The following is a 13,288-nucleotide window of genomic DNA, read 5'->3' as shown; positions in this document are numbered from 1 at the left end:
AGTTGATATTATTTCCTCTCCAAGCGATTCTGATATTTAACACTCTTTATGGCTGGTTTATCTGATATCCTCTGCTACTTTGCTTGATGAATGTTGACTGAAACGTTATCATTACTAATGCCATTGAGACAAAATTCTTAGCATCTTGCAATATCAATAGTCACCTCAGCACTGAAGCCCATTTTTGTATGTAGCCTATTATTGTTAATTCGTGTGATTTTGTTGCTATGTCCCGTGCCACGCTGATGTTATTTTGAATTGTATATATTTTTTTCCTTCTTCAGGCACTCCCCGTACAAGGAAGAAGAGGTGTCCATATTCCAAGTTTCAGATCCGAGAGCTGGAGCGGGAATTCTTCTTTAACGTTTACATCAACAAAGAGAAAAGGCTTCAGCTTTCCCGAATGTTAAACCTCACCGACCGCCAAGTTAAAATTTGGTTTCAGAATAGAAGAATGAAAGAGAAGAAGCTGAGCAGAGATCGCCTCCAGTACTTCTCTGGAAACCCCCTATTGTGAGCACGAGCAGAAAGTGTCACAGTCTTGGTCAGTGACATTAAGGCCTACTCTTATCTCACTGAATTGTAATCATGGGCATAACCATTTTCTAAAGGAGCCCATATCACCAACAGTGCAATGTTAAAGTGGACAGTGGGAGTAATAGGCCTGCATGGGATAAAGTCGCCATTTTCTTATTGCCCTACCGGCGGCGGTGTATTTCTAGCTGGTCACCAGCAAGGCCTACATGGTTAGAATAATCATTTATACCTATGCTGTTCTTGAATATGTCCCTCTATTTATCACGATTCTCCGTTGTGTTTATTCTATTGTTCATATAGACATATTTGTTGTTAAAAATATCAAATGTAACAAATAATTTGAATCCTTATTGCGCAGACAACTTTTAGCTCTTCCCCTTCTCTCTGGTCTATGTATATAGCATATTATTATCTAATTATTTCGCGAGCGGGGTATGAACAAGCTATAGCAAAAATCTCCAGGCTGCATTTTTCTCCACTAAGAACTGTGACGTCCAATCTGTGAAAGTATATCTCCCCATGTACAGAGTAGCCTATGCAATGTGCATTCGTGACTGTAAATAGGCGTAAATGTTGAATTTCCTTTCCCCTATCCCTGCTGCTATTTTTCAGTACACTGCCCACACAACTTTAACAGCTTTAACGTCAACACTCGTTAAATTATTTGCTTAAAACATTGATGCTTTGGAGTCCAGAGAAGAGGAACAGATTGCTGGCCTATGTATCATTAATATAATACCTATGAAATAAACAGAAACATATAGGCAAAACTCAACGACTATGTGCTTTTTGTGCTACCATTACCATTATTATCACAATTACCATCACTAGTATGACTATGTATTTATTCCTGACAGCCGCAATGTTTGCTGCTTTTGCTTCGTCGTGAGTCAGACGCCTTTTGGAGATGGCAACTACTCATAAATATGTGTATATGCTAAAACTGTTGGCCTACACACATAACATTAGGACGGTTTTTAACTTGTGTTAATGGCCAGTTCTCAATAATACACACATTTGCTGTGGTAAATTTGGTGGCGGTTGTGAAACTAAGGAAATAGTGTCGGCGGGCCTATACTTGTCAGATTTTAGGATATTGAAAGATTACACCGCTCTGAAAGATCATGTTTACAATTTAGCAAGCGTGTTAAACGAAGATAGAGCCAAGATCTTAGAAATGTAGAGAAAGAGAGTGGAATGATAACCTCTTTTAGTGCCCACTAAATGGAATCGCCACTCTTGTAGTCTAGACACTGCCATAAAGACAGAGGCACTAAATGGCTATTTTTTTCTCTTAATTGCACCGTCTGTTCGGGGGGGGATGGCGTTCACTTCCGCAGTAAATAGTAAACAAGCAAGACTGGATGTCCAAAGCTGGGGGGGGCTTGCCAAGAGCTTTCGACATGAACTCGGTCTGTGCAGTCTGCAACGTCAAACCAAACCCCCAACCCCCTCTGCACACCCGTCATGTCCGCCACTCTTCAGATCTCAAAATTTGGAAGGCGCAGCAAATCCAGTCTTTTTCTGAGTAAAGATGTATATGTATATATAATATATAATTATTATTATTAATATTTTTAAGGTTTGGCATGTGAAAGACCTCGTGAAAATCCCAATGTGTTGCAGCTCAGAGATTGCCAAGCATTTGAAATAATAGTCTATTTGTCTGAGCTGACCCCAAACGTCGCCTGTTTCAACACATCAGCTATGAATAAATAATTGTTGACTAATTGGGCCATGTGTTTGGAGTTATAACAAGAGATAGCTAGGGGAAAGGAAATCATAATTGGCATGTTCTTTTTTTCTCAATTAGCCTGTGTGTGTTTGTGTGTGCGCGCCTTATGTGAGCGCATGTGTATTTCGTATGTGTGTCCCCAGCATATGTGCATGGCGATTGCACGTGTGCATTAACTACAATTTATAATTAAATGTAGTCTTTGAACTTCAATAATGTCAAGGCCTTCACCTTTAACCCGCTGCAATAAAGTGGAATCAAGGAGCCCCTTTAGCCCGGAAATGTGTGCAGCGGCGGAATGGGCCAATGAGAGTGAGTGGGAACAGAAAATGGAATGTGTACAGAGACCAACTTTGACCCCTCGCATTAAGCTACAGCAGGTAACTTTGCCAGCTTTAGCACGCCCAGTAAATACACTTTATTGTCCCTGTAAAATGTATACGTTTTCACGCATGAGACGTTTTAAACCACGTTGGTATAAACTGTAGGCCTGTATTTGTATTCTCTAAAGAAAAAAACAGGTTGGTGTGTGGCTGTCGCAGTGTGCTTGTCGTAATGGGTGGTTCTGTAAGTGCAAATATGACGGTTTGTGCGAGCGTGCGTGGGTCAGTGCATCCTTTGATTCCTGAGTTTAGAAGTCACTCGTGCTCCGGCTGCTGTGCAAGGTTCAAAGAACTAAAAAACTCAGAATGAAGTGAACACATATTCATGCAAATGTCTGCACTGTAAGATCAAAAGGTTAAGGACTTGGCTAGGGTTTTAATTTTTTTTATATAATGAAGGGAAATAAAAGGACGGTGGAAAAACTCGCTCTGATTGTATCCACGTGATACACTGTGTAGTGCACATATCAGCGAAAACGTGGCAGGTATTTTCTCCGTGTCAATCTGCATATGTCAATGTAATATCAGGGAGGACAGGGGTTCGTTCTGACAAAAGAAAGGATATGCAAACTGGCGGAGATCAAGGCTATAGGAGCCCCTCTCTTGCCACTCCCACCAACCTTGGCCCTGGGACGGTGACGCGGGTAGGCTAATTTGTAGGTTTCTCCAACACACAACGTCACTAACAGAGAGCGCTGCAGAGGCTTCTTCAAATGTTGTCTATCAACCACACGGGGGCCAGGAGTCTCCCGGCCTCTGCACTGTTTTGTTTCCTCAACGGGATCTTGAAAACGTTTCCTGAGATGGATGCCTCGGTGACATCAGAGTAGTGGCCGTGGAGACAACCTCTTGGTGATGTGGTGTGTGACAGAGGGACGGTCCACTGGAATGCAGCTCTTGCCACATGCTTCAGGCTGGCTTGTGCACTTGGGTGTTGTGGTTAAGGAAAATGGCGGTGCGTTTTTATGTAGATGAAACAAACGGGTGTGTGTGTGTGTGTGTGTGTGTGTGTGTGTGTGTATTTAAGAAATATATCAAGGCTGTAAACAAACAATTTTTTTTTATTACAAAGAAGAGTTTGGATTTATATTTAACATTGTGAGATTATTCTCGAAGGCCCATAAATCTAACTAAAATAATATGACGGCATGAGGAATGACATCTTACTCACTGAATACCAAAAAAAACAAAACACCATTTTTTTTCTCGTGGCAATACAATTAACAGCTTAGGGGAAATCTATAAATAAAGCTAGAACAATACAAAAAAGTAGTAAAATGTTTTTTTTCCTAATATGAAATTAGTAACGTTTCCAGATATTTAGTTACGGATTTAAGGCAATTATTCATCAGTTATAATTTGTTAATTGTTATTGTGTTTTATTTGGAAAGTAAATGCAGTGGAATTCCTGTTTTTTTCTCTGCAGATACTAATCAAGGGGTTATAGGCTATTGAATGGTTTTATACTACAGTGTGCTACTCGCATCCCAGCACCTATCCTGTTCTATAGGGCCATAAAACAGTTCGACGCTGTAAAACGAGCTCTTGCTATTGCTGCAACCAAATAACTCTCAAAACGCTTGAATTTACATTCGCGCATGTGTACCCTATTTATTTATTGTTGCCAACAAGCTTAGTCTGACTGTAATTTACAGCAAGTTCTAAGTTGAAGAAATGGCAGCTTGTAGTGTGTATTTGGTGTGGTAGTCAGTGGTAATAATGTAATACTGCTGTACTTTGATGGCAGTTACTACTCTTGTTTTTAATTAAGAACTTACATGATTCTGACACCATAAATTTCCAGTTGTGCACTGAGTGGACAGCAGCATGAAAGAGGACACAAAGCAGAACCTCCTCACATCCAACTGGAAAGATATTTCAAAGTGGCTGCCAGGAGCAAATTAGTTGTGTCGCCCCAGTGGCTCATGATTAGTAGTACAATAAGGAAACCCGCTACCATGCCGCCTGTCCCGCAGCATTCAACACCCATACCTGTTTGTAATATGGTTACAGCCTCCAGGTTTGCAATCAATTGGTCGATAATTTAGTGGTGAAAGTGCTGGCTCTACTTTAGACAAGTGTAAAGACGGTGTTACAGTTGGAGTCAACTCTGTGTGTGTGTGTGTGTGTGTGTGTGTGCGCGCGCGCGCGCTCAGGGTAGGTTACACGTTAGCGAGCAGTGTTAGTGTGTGAGGAAATTCCTGAGGGTTTAATGTATGCAAAAATACAGCATGCACACATAGGCCTAGACAAAAAAAAACATTAAATGTTAGCATGCAACACTATCCTCATTGCAAATTGAGTGTCTTTTTCTTGAAATTGCGTTCGTGTATCCACCAGAGAAATAGATCTGGGTAAACAGCGCTTTTTTTTACGGAAGCAGAAAGGTATGCGTGCTCAGCGAAAGCTTTCTTCCATTTTTTAAAAAATAGCCGTTTTGTTCTTACAAATGTAGGATTAATAAGCTGATGATGGGTAGATCTGCTGTCTTACTGGCAAAATGATTAAATCACAAACTCCTGTTATTACGTCTGTGGCATCATAATACACACTTTCCCACATTGCTTGTAACAACACAGTACTGTCACATCTGTTGACTTCACAATGATTATGTTATTCTGTCAGGTGTGTGACATTCCACAAGTCCACGGTTTCCTTTATCATTTCAGGTCTATATGACGACATAATGCATATTTTCCTGCACTGCCAGGTATATGATATACTAAGACGGAGCCATCACAATGTTCTCTGCACCTCTTGTGAAATTTAACCATTATCTAGAGCTCAGTGGTCCCTGCAAAGTTGTACACATATCATTTGTTTTTATGTACATGACTTTTTTTGTACTGGGGAGAGTTTGAGGTATAGCCTGCAGGCTAGGTGTGAATGTGTCATAAAGCAGTTTGTGTGTGTGTCTGTCGGTGGGGTAAGTTTTGTGAGGTGGGCCATACATTAGGTGTGGTTATTAACGTGTCCATACATGAGGCTGTGTGTATGTGGATTAAAGAAAGATGGAGTGTGAAAACAAGATCCTTAAAAAGCTTTTATTCCAGCATTTTCCTGTTTTTGGTTGAAGTAACTGCATAAAATGATTTACCATATTGGTGCATGCCAGTTTATTGTTTATATTATGAGTTTCTAAGGGTTTCATGAGCCCAAGATGTTGTCCACGCACATAAGACCACGTTATCCGTGGATCCGCAATTAATGTAAAAGTCACAAAAACTGAAGAGGCAAGTTTTTCACCCCACATCAGCAATCTGTAGATATGACAGTCCGCGTTTATTTTATAAATGTGAAGAATAGGGCATGGAGAATGACAAATACACTGGCGTTTATTAAATATTTATTTCACTTACAATTAGTGCATCACAGTCAAGCAAAGGCTCTGTCTCATCTTGAAGCATCACTGTTTATGCAAATGAGGACAAATATTCCAAGACATACATTGATAATATATCTTGCCCTTGTCTTTGAAAATAAGTCTGAACTGAACAGACAGATAGACAGGCGCGCGTGCACGTTTCTCTCAAACCAACTAGGATACAAGCACACCCGCATAGCAGTGGTTAATGATTTCAACATTTTAAACTCGCTAAATGCATGCCAGCAGTATCTGCTGTTGGAGTTTTTAAATGTTTGCTAGAGATCTGTTGGTACACACACACACACGCACACACACACACACACATAAATATATATATATAATTTAATATAAACACTTTGTTTAAAACGAAAATCAGGAGCGAGTGAAGCAGCAGTGTGTTTGTATTTGTATTCTTTCGAGTAACTGCGGGTTTGTTTGGACTGGATAAAAGTGTACTTTCTGCAGCACAGAAAACCCCAGGCCTGGAGTAACACAACACATGACACATCATTGGAAGAAACGAGGATCTGTAACTGAACACAAGATAACTTTATTGTCTCCCAGTAACAGAAAGTGTCATTTAACAAGGCTAAAAAAATAAAATAAAAATGCAGATTTATTACAAATTTAAGACACACGCGCGCAGAATAGGACTGAAACTGTTGAAAGTACAACTGACAAGAACAGTTCAGACTATAATGCTTATTTGAATCTGTTCAGGGTGATGATATACGGAGATACGGAGTGACAAAAAAGTATTATGTGTGTTAAAAACTAATTCATTAAAGTAACAAAAAATCACAGATTAACTATTTACTGTGGGCTTGATCCAACAACATTTTCTCTCTATCCAGTCGTTATGAGGCTATCACAATAACATTAGTGGCCTATATTCATGTTTTTTATTTATTTAGATGTTTTAAAATACGTGTATTCGAAATCAGTTTCAGTGACTAAGAGGAGTGTAACCTGCTTATTTTTTCATATTCACTGTATTCGTGTTTCGCAATGGTATTCTACATAGCCCTGAATGTTTTCACCTGACTGTGACAAAATTAAACTCTTATGGTAATGTTGATAGCATGTGATTAGCGCTGATGAGAGAAGGAGAATTGTTTTTTAAAAAGTATCTGTGCATAAATACTTGAAAAAGCGAAGCTAAACGAGAGCCACAATTCACAAACCAGCTCTTCTGGCCCGCAACTAGTCTGCGAATGAAAACAAAAACGCCAGTAAGATTGTTAATTTCAGATCTGTTACATATTGAAAACACATGCTTTTCATTATGTAACAGATCAAGGAACATCCTGAAAATAATACAGGATTGTGCATTACAATAGCTCAGGTATGCAATGAATTATTTAATAGGCTGTAAGGTGTTTTGTGTCAACAGTAAAACAAAAAGAGAGAGAAAAAACATTAGCTTAGGCTTGACGTCATTCTGCATGACTTTCCTTTTACACCACAATAATTAATATCGTTATAGGTCCACCGTCCACTAGCGTACAAATTCCACTGTTTAGTTAATAATTTGTAGCCCATTTCAAGAAAATAACCAGGTAAAGAGCCAAGTGCGGCTTCAGTTATCCCAATCTAGTGAAAGTTAACTAATTGGTCAAATAACATCTAATATGTTTGCTTTTTTAAAAACAAAGTCTAGTGTAATTCTGTTGTCGTAAAGTCTTAGGAAGAAAAATATTTGACCCTCAATCAATAAAAGAAATAAAAGACAAGGCCGTGGTGTTTAATGCATTGAATGTACTGTCTATCTACAAAAGGATGCCAGTAAAATACATTTCATATAGGCTATCATATCACAATCTTAAATTTAGCAGGTAAAATGCAAAAACCAACATGTCATTTTTAGGCTACTTCACAACGTCAAGGGTTAAAACCTAGTTGTTGTATTTTGGTTTAAAATTCACAAAGAAGTCCACATTTCTGTTCTAGTTTTCTTTTTAATAACACACCGGAGAGCTTACCTTGCTAAATCGGTGGCAACAACAAAGCAAATAGATGAAAACAACAAAAAGAACTGACACAAAATGCACTCTTTCTTGTGACAAATCCGCGATGGCTTCATCTCCATTGCACTGGCACCAGGGTGAAAAGGAAATCACACGTTGACTACATGGATTTCCTTTCAAACATCAGAAGTTCCAGATTAAACAGAATTAAAATACTCAAAAGCCACGTAGTAAGAGCCTTACAAATAAATTCATTGCTGCAGCAGCCGTCCTTTGTTCCCACTGGTGTGGCCCTGCTGTCCTGACCAGCAAACGGTCGCTAGGTGGCGCTCTTGCTCCATCAAAAACCCTCCAGGTTTCCCAACTTGACCGCGCTGACGTCACGTCAGTCTGAAGCATCAAGGCCACTTCCACGCAGCTATTGGTCTAAAAATCACATGACATGTCTCCTAACATCCATAATTATGTTACTGATATTTTGCACCCCCCTCCAAAAGATGTCAGCATCCTACTGTCCTTATTCTCCTGGTAAATCCCGTACTTCAGAGCAGTGGAACACACCAAACGATTACTGTGTTGCCAAATGCAAAAATGACATGTCCGAATAACATAGCGCCCGGGAACTTCCTGATGGATTCCTTAATGGGAGGATCATCTTCCTTCAGGGGTGAGGGTTATTCCAGCAACCCCGGAATGTACATCCACACAGCTGCAGAGTACGGATATTCAGTGATGAGAAACATTGGGAAGGTTGGACCATCTTCACTCTCCAAAAGAGACGATGTTCCTCCGGGCGGTCTGCAGCTCAGCGGCTTCCAGGATGCGCCCTACCTGTCAACACAGCTGGCCACATGGACCCCAGGCTCCAAAACCAGCAGGGACGAGCAACCTGTTGCCCAGTGTTTACAACCCTGCTCGTTTCCAGCGGGCAACGTCAAAGAGGAGGCGTTTTGTTGCCTCTATCAGGATGACAGCAATAAGGGGAAGCAGACAACAGAGTCTGCTACTTACATCCGGCTTGGAGACAATAGCTGCCGGCCTGAGCAAACAGCCGCCTCGTCCAGCGCCTGTTTCCAGGTGTACAACGGAGAGAGGCCGCAGCAGGACGGCCAGCAGTTCCCCTCCGGCTTCTCTCTGACCCACTTGGCGACATCTGTTGAATCAGCACCAGAATCGACAATAAGATGCAGCAAAGCGGCGCAGGAGACAGCGAGAGAGGTTTTAAAGACAGATGAGAGTCAGAGCAGGAAGGAAGAGAAGGCCAAGAGTGACAGCTGTTCAGATAACTCGGACGGGGAATTAAAAGGTAGAACATTATACTATACCCTCCTCCTCCTCCTCCTCCTCCGTGACACACGTGTACACACACGCACACCTCCATGCATACAAACACACACATACATACCACAGACCATGTGTAGACAGTTTCCATATAATATTCGCAAGAGTTATTAAATGCTGTATGCATCGTGGCCTTATAGTGCAGGCTTGTGTTTGATGGCAGTCATATGGGCTGTATGGGCATTTGACAGCCTCGCCTAGCAGGGGTTATGGTGCCCGTGGTATTTAACACCTTTCCATTAATGTGAGAATGTGAGATGGGCAGTTATCATTGAAATAAACACGCTCACACACATACACGTATCACACTCTCACTTTCTCTCCTACATGGGTCATTTACATTGTGAGACTTAACCATTTTTAACAGCTCCGTTTTACGCCTCAAAATTAGGGTATTGAGCCAACATAAAATTCAACTGTTTTTTGCTGCACAGTTGAAAACCTTTTGTCATACAGGCTAGTGCCCTGACTTATTACAAAACTCGGGGAACATTTAAACAGCATTTCTCATAAATACATTCACACTTTTCTGCTTTGATGTATCGATAATTCAGGACAATTCAGACCAGTTTTTACTACATAACTATTTGGAGTTAAAGTCCACGTCTGAGGACAATTTTCCTTTCTTTTCCTTCATGCTAACAGTAGCAGCTTAAATGAACAAAAGCACGAATATGGATGACATTTACTGTTATACATGATTTTAAATAAATAGTTAGGCTACTATTAAATATTTTAAACACACACGTACTATTATTATTGTTATTATTATTAATGCCGCTAATAAATTGATGCTAGCTACAACTAATGCTATTGCTCACCCCTCTGCCATTTCTCTTTAGCTCTTATTTAAAATTAGTTTCAGCTTGTTGTGTTTTTTATGGTTTTAGCTAGCAGCCTCATTCGTGACAGCCGACAAGCTCCTTTCGTTTTATTTTAATTTAATTGGAGGACATAGCCAGGCAATAGGACTCAAAATGTGTGTGTGTGTGTGTGTGTGTGTGTGTGTGTGTGCGCGCGCGCATGCATCCTGTTAATCCCATATTACTGAATTAAATGTTTTTGGTAATGATTAAATGTGGGCCACACACTGAGTGTTCACCTTAGGGTAATTATTAGTGTAACCTGCGTGTCGCCTGTGTGTTTGTGTGTAAAAGAGGCGTTATTCCCTAGAGTCTGCAACCTAATCAAGGAATTAACTGATTGCGCAGCAGTGTGATTTGACCTGCTATCAAGAAGATGCCTTGTTTCTTGGTCTTTATTTATTTTTTCTAAATATGGTATTGTGCTTCAGAGACTTCCTTTTGTTTTGGGATGAACCTCCGAAAAAAAAATCACTTGGCTCCGGTGTGCAAAAGTAATAAAATTTTATGGGAGTCTGAGGTCCAACATAGACAAAAGATGTGCTTACACACCCTACTTTGATTTGATCTAATTATAGCTGTACACCACACAAAAGCAATTTGCAAGCAGTAGGAGTTGTAGCAATAGGTTGATATTCATTTTTTGAAGCGACAGTCACGGAGAGTCCACGCCCAGGTAAAGCGGTTCTTATAAACTACTCATTTTGATCCAGATTAACGGTATTGAATGTGCATTTCAGATACGGGAGTGTGCGTTAGCATCCAATGTATTGATGGAGGTTATTAAGCTGCATATGATCTCTGCACAAAATGACGGATTTGGCCACAGTTGCTCATACATTATTTTCTCTTGCTCCGGTAGATGATTTATCCGCGGAACAGACAACGGGAAGCTGGTTAAAAGCCAAAAGTGGGAGGAAGAAGCGGTGTCCCTACACAAAGCACCAGACGTTGGAGCTGGAGAAGGAGTTCTTGTTCAACATGTATCTGTCTCGGGAGCGCCGCCTGGAGATCAGCCGGAGTATCAACCTGACCGACAGACAGGTCAAGATCTGGTTCCAGAACAGACGCATGAAGCTCAAGAAGCTCAACAGGGAGAGCCGAGAAAGGGGGCCGAATGCAGTTTATAATTACTCCTGAGGAGAGTTTTACCTGCAAACACATTCACATTAACTTACACACACACATACACACACTCACATACATATGCATAGACATGACCAGCAGATATAGATAGACATGCATGTGTCATCTTATAATGCATTCACTTATCATTTATCAAATTTCTCTTTATATGCACATACATACTCACGTACACGTACACACAGCGTGCCTTCCTATATGAAAACGCTCTGACCTGCAGACTAGCCTGCAGGTGAACACTTGCAGCAGCATTGGAACGCTGAGGGATTATATTACCTTGCAATGATAATTATGATATAACATGAACCAAAGGAGGAGGCAATCTCAACCAGTCTATAAATATCTCGTGGCTTGCAAGCAGTTTCACTTTGCTGTCCTCTAATGAATGCTTTGCCACTTGTGCAGCTTCTTCGTTGGTGTCTGTTGCTGTGGCATATTCGTGCAGTGAAATGTGCATGCACACGATGATATTAAGCTATGTCATGGCAAACGAGTCCAAAACAATAAAAAGGAGGGGAAAACGGAAAGATATTACCAACTTTGTCCTTCCCCTGGCATAGTGGTGCAAATGAGAGGGAGGGAGAGACACTGCGGATGAGAGAAGGAGATTATGGCAGTTTTAATAGAAGTGAGAGACCATAACGTTGATTTAAATATTATCCAGGTGACCACAGTAAGTCAAGGTCATAAAATTCTAATGTCAGGTTCGCCCTGGAAAGCGTTGGGGGTGGATTTTATGATCTGCAAATATAATGTGCTGCAGCAGTAAAGATGCGTTTAAAGGTGTGTGTGGAGGAGGGCTAATCCACACAGCAGAGACTGCAATGTGCAGGATCCAGCCGGGGCGCTGGGCTGGAAGGAGCAGCCGCCTCCACCCGGGATAATGGAGCGTCATGGGAGCATGAGATAAGAAAGATAGTGGATAAAAGGGACCGCGACAGCTGCAGGAACAATAATAACAACGGGCGTCACACGTGGATAACTAAACGCACCGGGAAGGCGTCTGCAGGAAGCAAGTAAAGGTAGGACTACGTAACATTTTTTATTTCCTGTTTTGGAAAGTATGCCATCTGTCAGGGGAGGATGCTTGACAGCTCTCGTGGCACGCATGGTGCACGCCTGCACACGTCGATAGTTTATATGAAGATGTTGATATGAATGCTGGTGATTTCTGGTTTCTTTCTCACTGGAATCAGAAATGTCGGTTGCTGAATATTTTTGCATTATGCTTCCGGATACTGTGACTGAAAGTTTGCTTATTTGGAACAGCTGATTACATGTTTGTGCTGTGCTGCTACGATGCTCTTTACAGAATTGCAACAAAGCATATGAAGACTGAACCTGTTTTTTTTATGAGTAAACAAGTCATAAATGCAAGTTGTCTACAGCAGTGTTAAGAAAGTAGCTTGACTGCAGCCCTAATAGAACATAGTGTGTTTTATTTTGTTGGTACTCGCCTTTTTTTTTCTTGGTGCTGGAGTTAATCCTCACTTGATTTTTGCATAGAATGTCCTTTCCATGGATTTTAACCCCCTTTGCGCGAAGCTGAAGCGTGGTTTAGGTAGTTTCATGTTGTTGGGGTTGGCTTCCTGGCTCGGCAACAAGAAACTGCCTTGATTACGTCAGTTCGTCTTCATCAAGGGCACAATTTCCGCTGAATTACCCCCTATAGTCGCCCAGGTCCCCGCAAATGGCATTGTAAATGAACTGAGCTGCAATACCTTGGACAGAGACGTTTTCTTTCTTTGCTGTTATTTTGTGGTGGGCTGTAAAACCTTCTGAGGCTCTCAGAAGGAGAATAGGTTGTAAACAACATGGGGTAAAGTTTTAGACTGCGTTGTACTGCATCTGTTAGCCGCTTTATGATGATCTGAATAGATAGACGGATATATGTCACATTTTGACGTATTCATTTATCTGACGAATGGTGCTAATGCACGGCTGCTTTAAAG

At 40.9% G+C, this 13,288-nt stretch overlaps 2 protein-coding genes across 6 annotated transcripts in view; both read left to right on the top strand.

Moving 5' to 3' along the window:
• Positions 1-11,118, top strand: part of hoxc11a (homeobox C11a) — a 93,872-nt gene extending 82,754 nt beyond the window's left edge. Inside the window, exons 2-3 of one of the 5 annotated variants that reach the window (XM_046055532.1) lie at positions 285-544; positions 11,056-11,118. In XM_046055532.1, coding sequence (XP_045911488.1) covers positions 285-517 — 233 coding nt within the window. In that variant the 3' untranslated portion in view covers positions 518-544; positions 11,056-11,118. Of the gene's footprint in view, positions 1-284; positions 1,308-11,055 lie in introns of those variants that run through there. The other 4 variants (XR_006825904.1, XR_006825905.1, XR_006825909.1 and 1 more) reach the window with 4 other exon arrangements.
• Positions 8,566-11,408, top strand: hoxc10a (homeobox C10a). Its single transcript, XM_046055530.1, has 2 exons — positions 8,566-9,265; positions 11,056-11,408. The coding sequence occupies exons 1-2, from the start codon at positions 8,581-8,583 to the stop codon at positions 11,331-11,333; spliced, it is 963 nt and encodes a 320-aa protein (XP_045911486.1). The 5' UTR covers positions 8,566-8,580; the 3' UTR covers positions 11,334-11,408.
• Positions 11,409-13,288: the final 1,880 nt, after the last annotated feature.

This window comes from Micropterus dolomieu, linkage group LG08, assembly GCF_021292245.1.
Source record: "Micropterus dolomieu isolate WLL.071019.BEF.003 ecotype Adirondacks linkage group LG08, ASM2129224v1, whole genome shotgun sequence".
NCBI lineage: Eukaryota > Metazoa > Chordata > Actinopteri > Centrarchiformes > Centrarchidae > Micropterus > Micropterus dolomieu.
Note: the sequence above shows the minus strand (reverse complement) of the source record. Positions and strands in the feature narration are given on the sequence as shown.

What these genes read in the sequence shown, in the direction of transcription:
- hoxc10a (XM_046055530.1), top strand. Translation starts at nt 8,581, where the DNA reads ATGACATGTCCGAATAACATAGCGCCCGGGAACTTCCTGATGGATTCC. An exon ending in GAAGGCCAAGAGTGACAGCT is followed by an intron (nt 9,266 to 11,055) that starts GTTCAGATAACT and finishes TTGCTCCGGTAG; the next exon opens with ATGATTTATCCGCGGAACAG.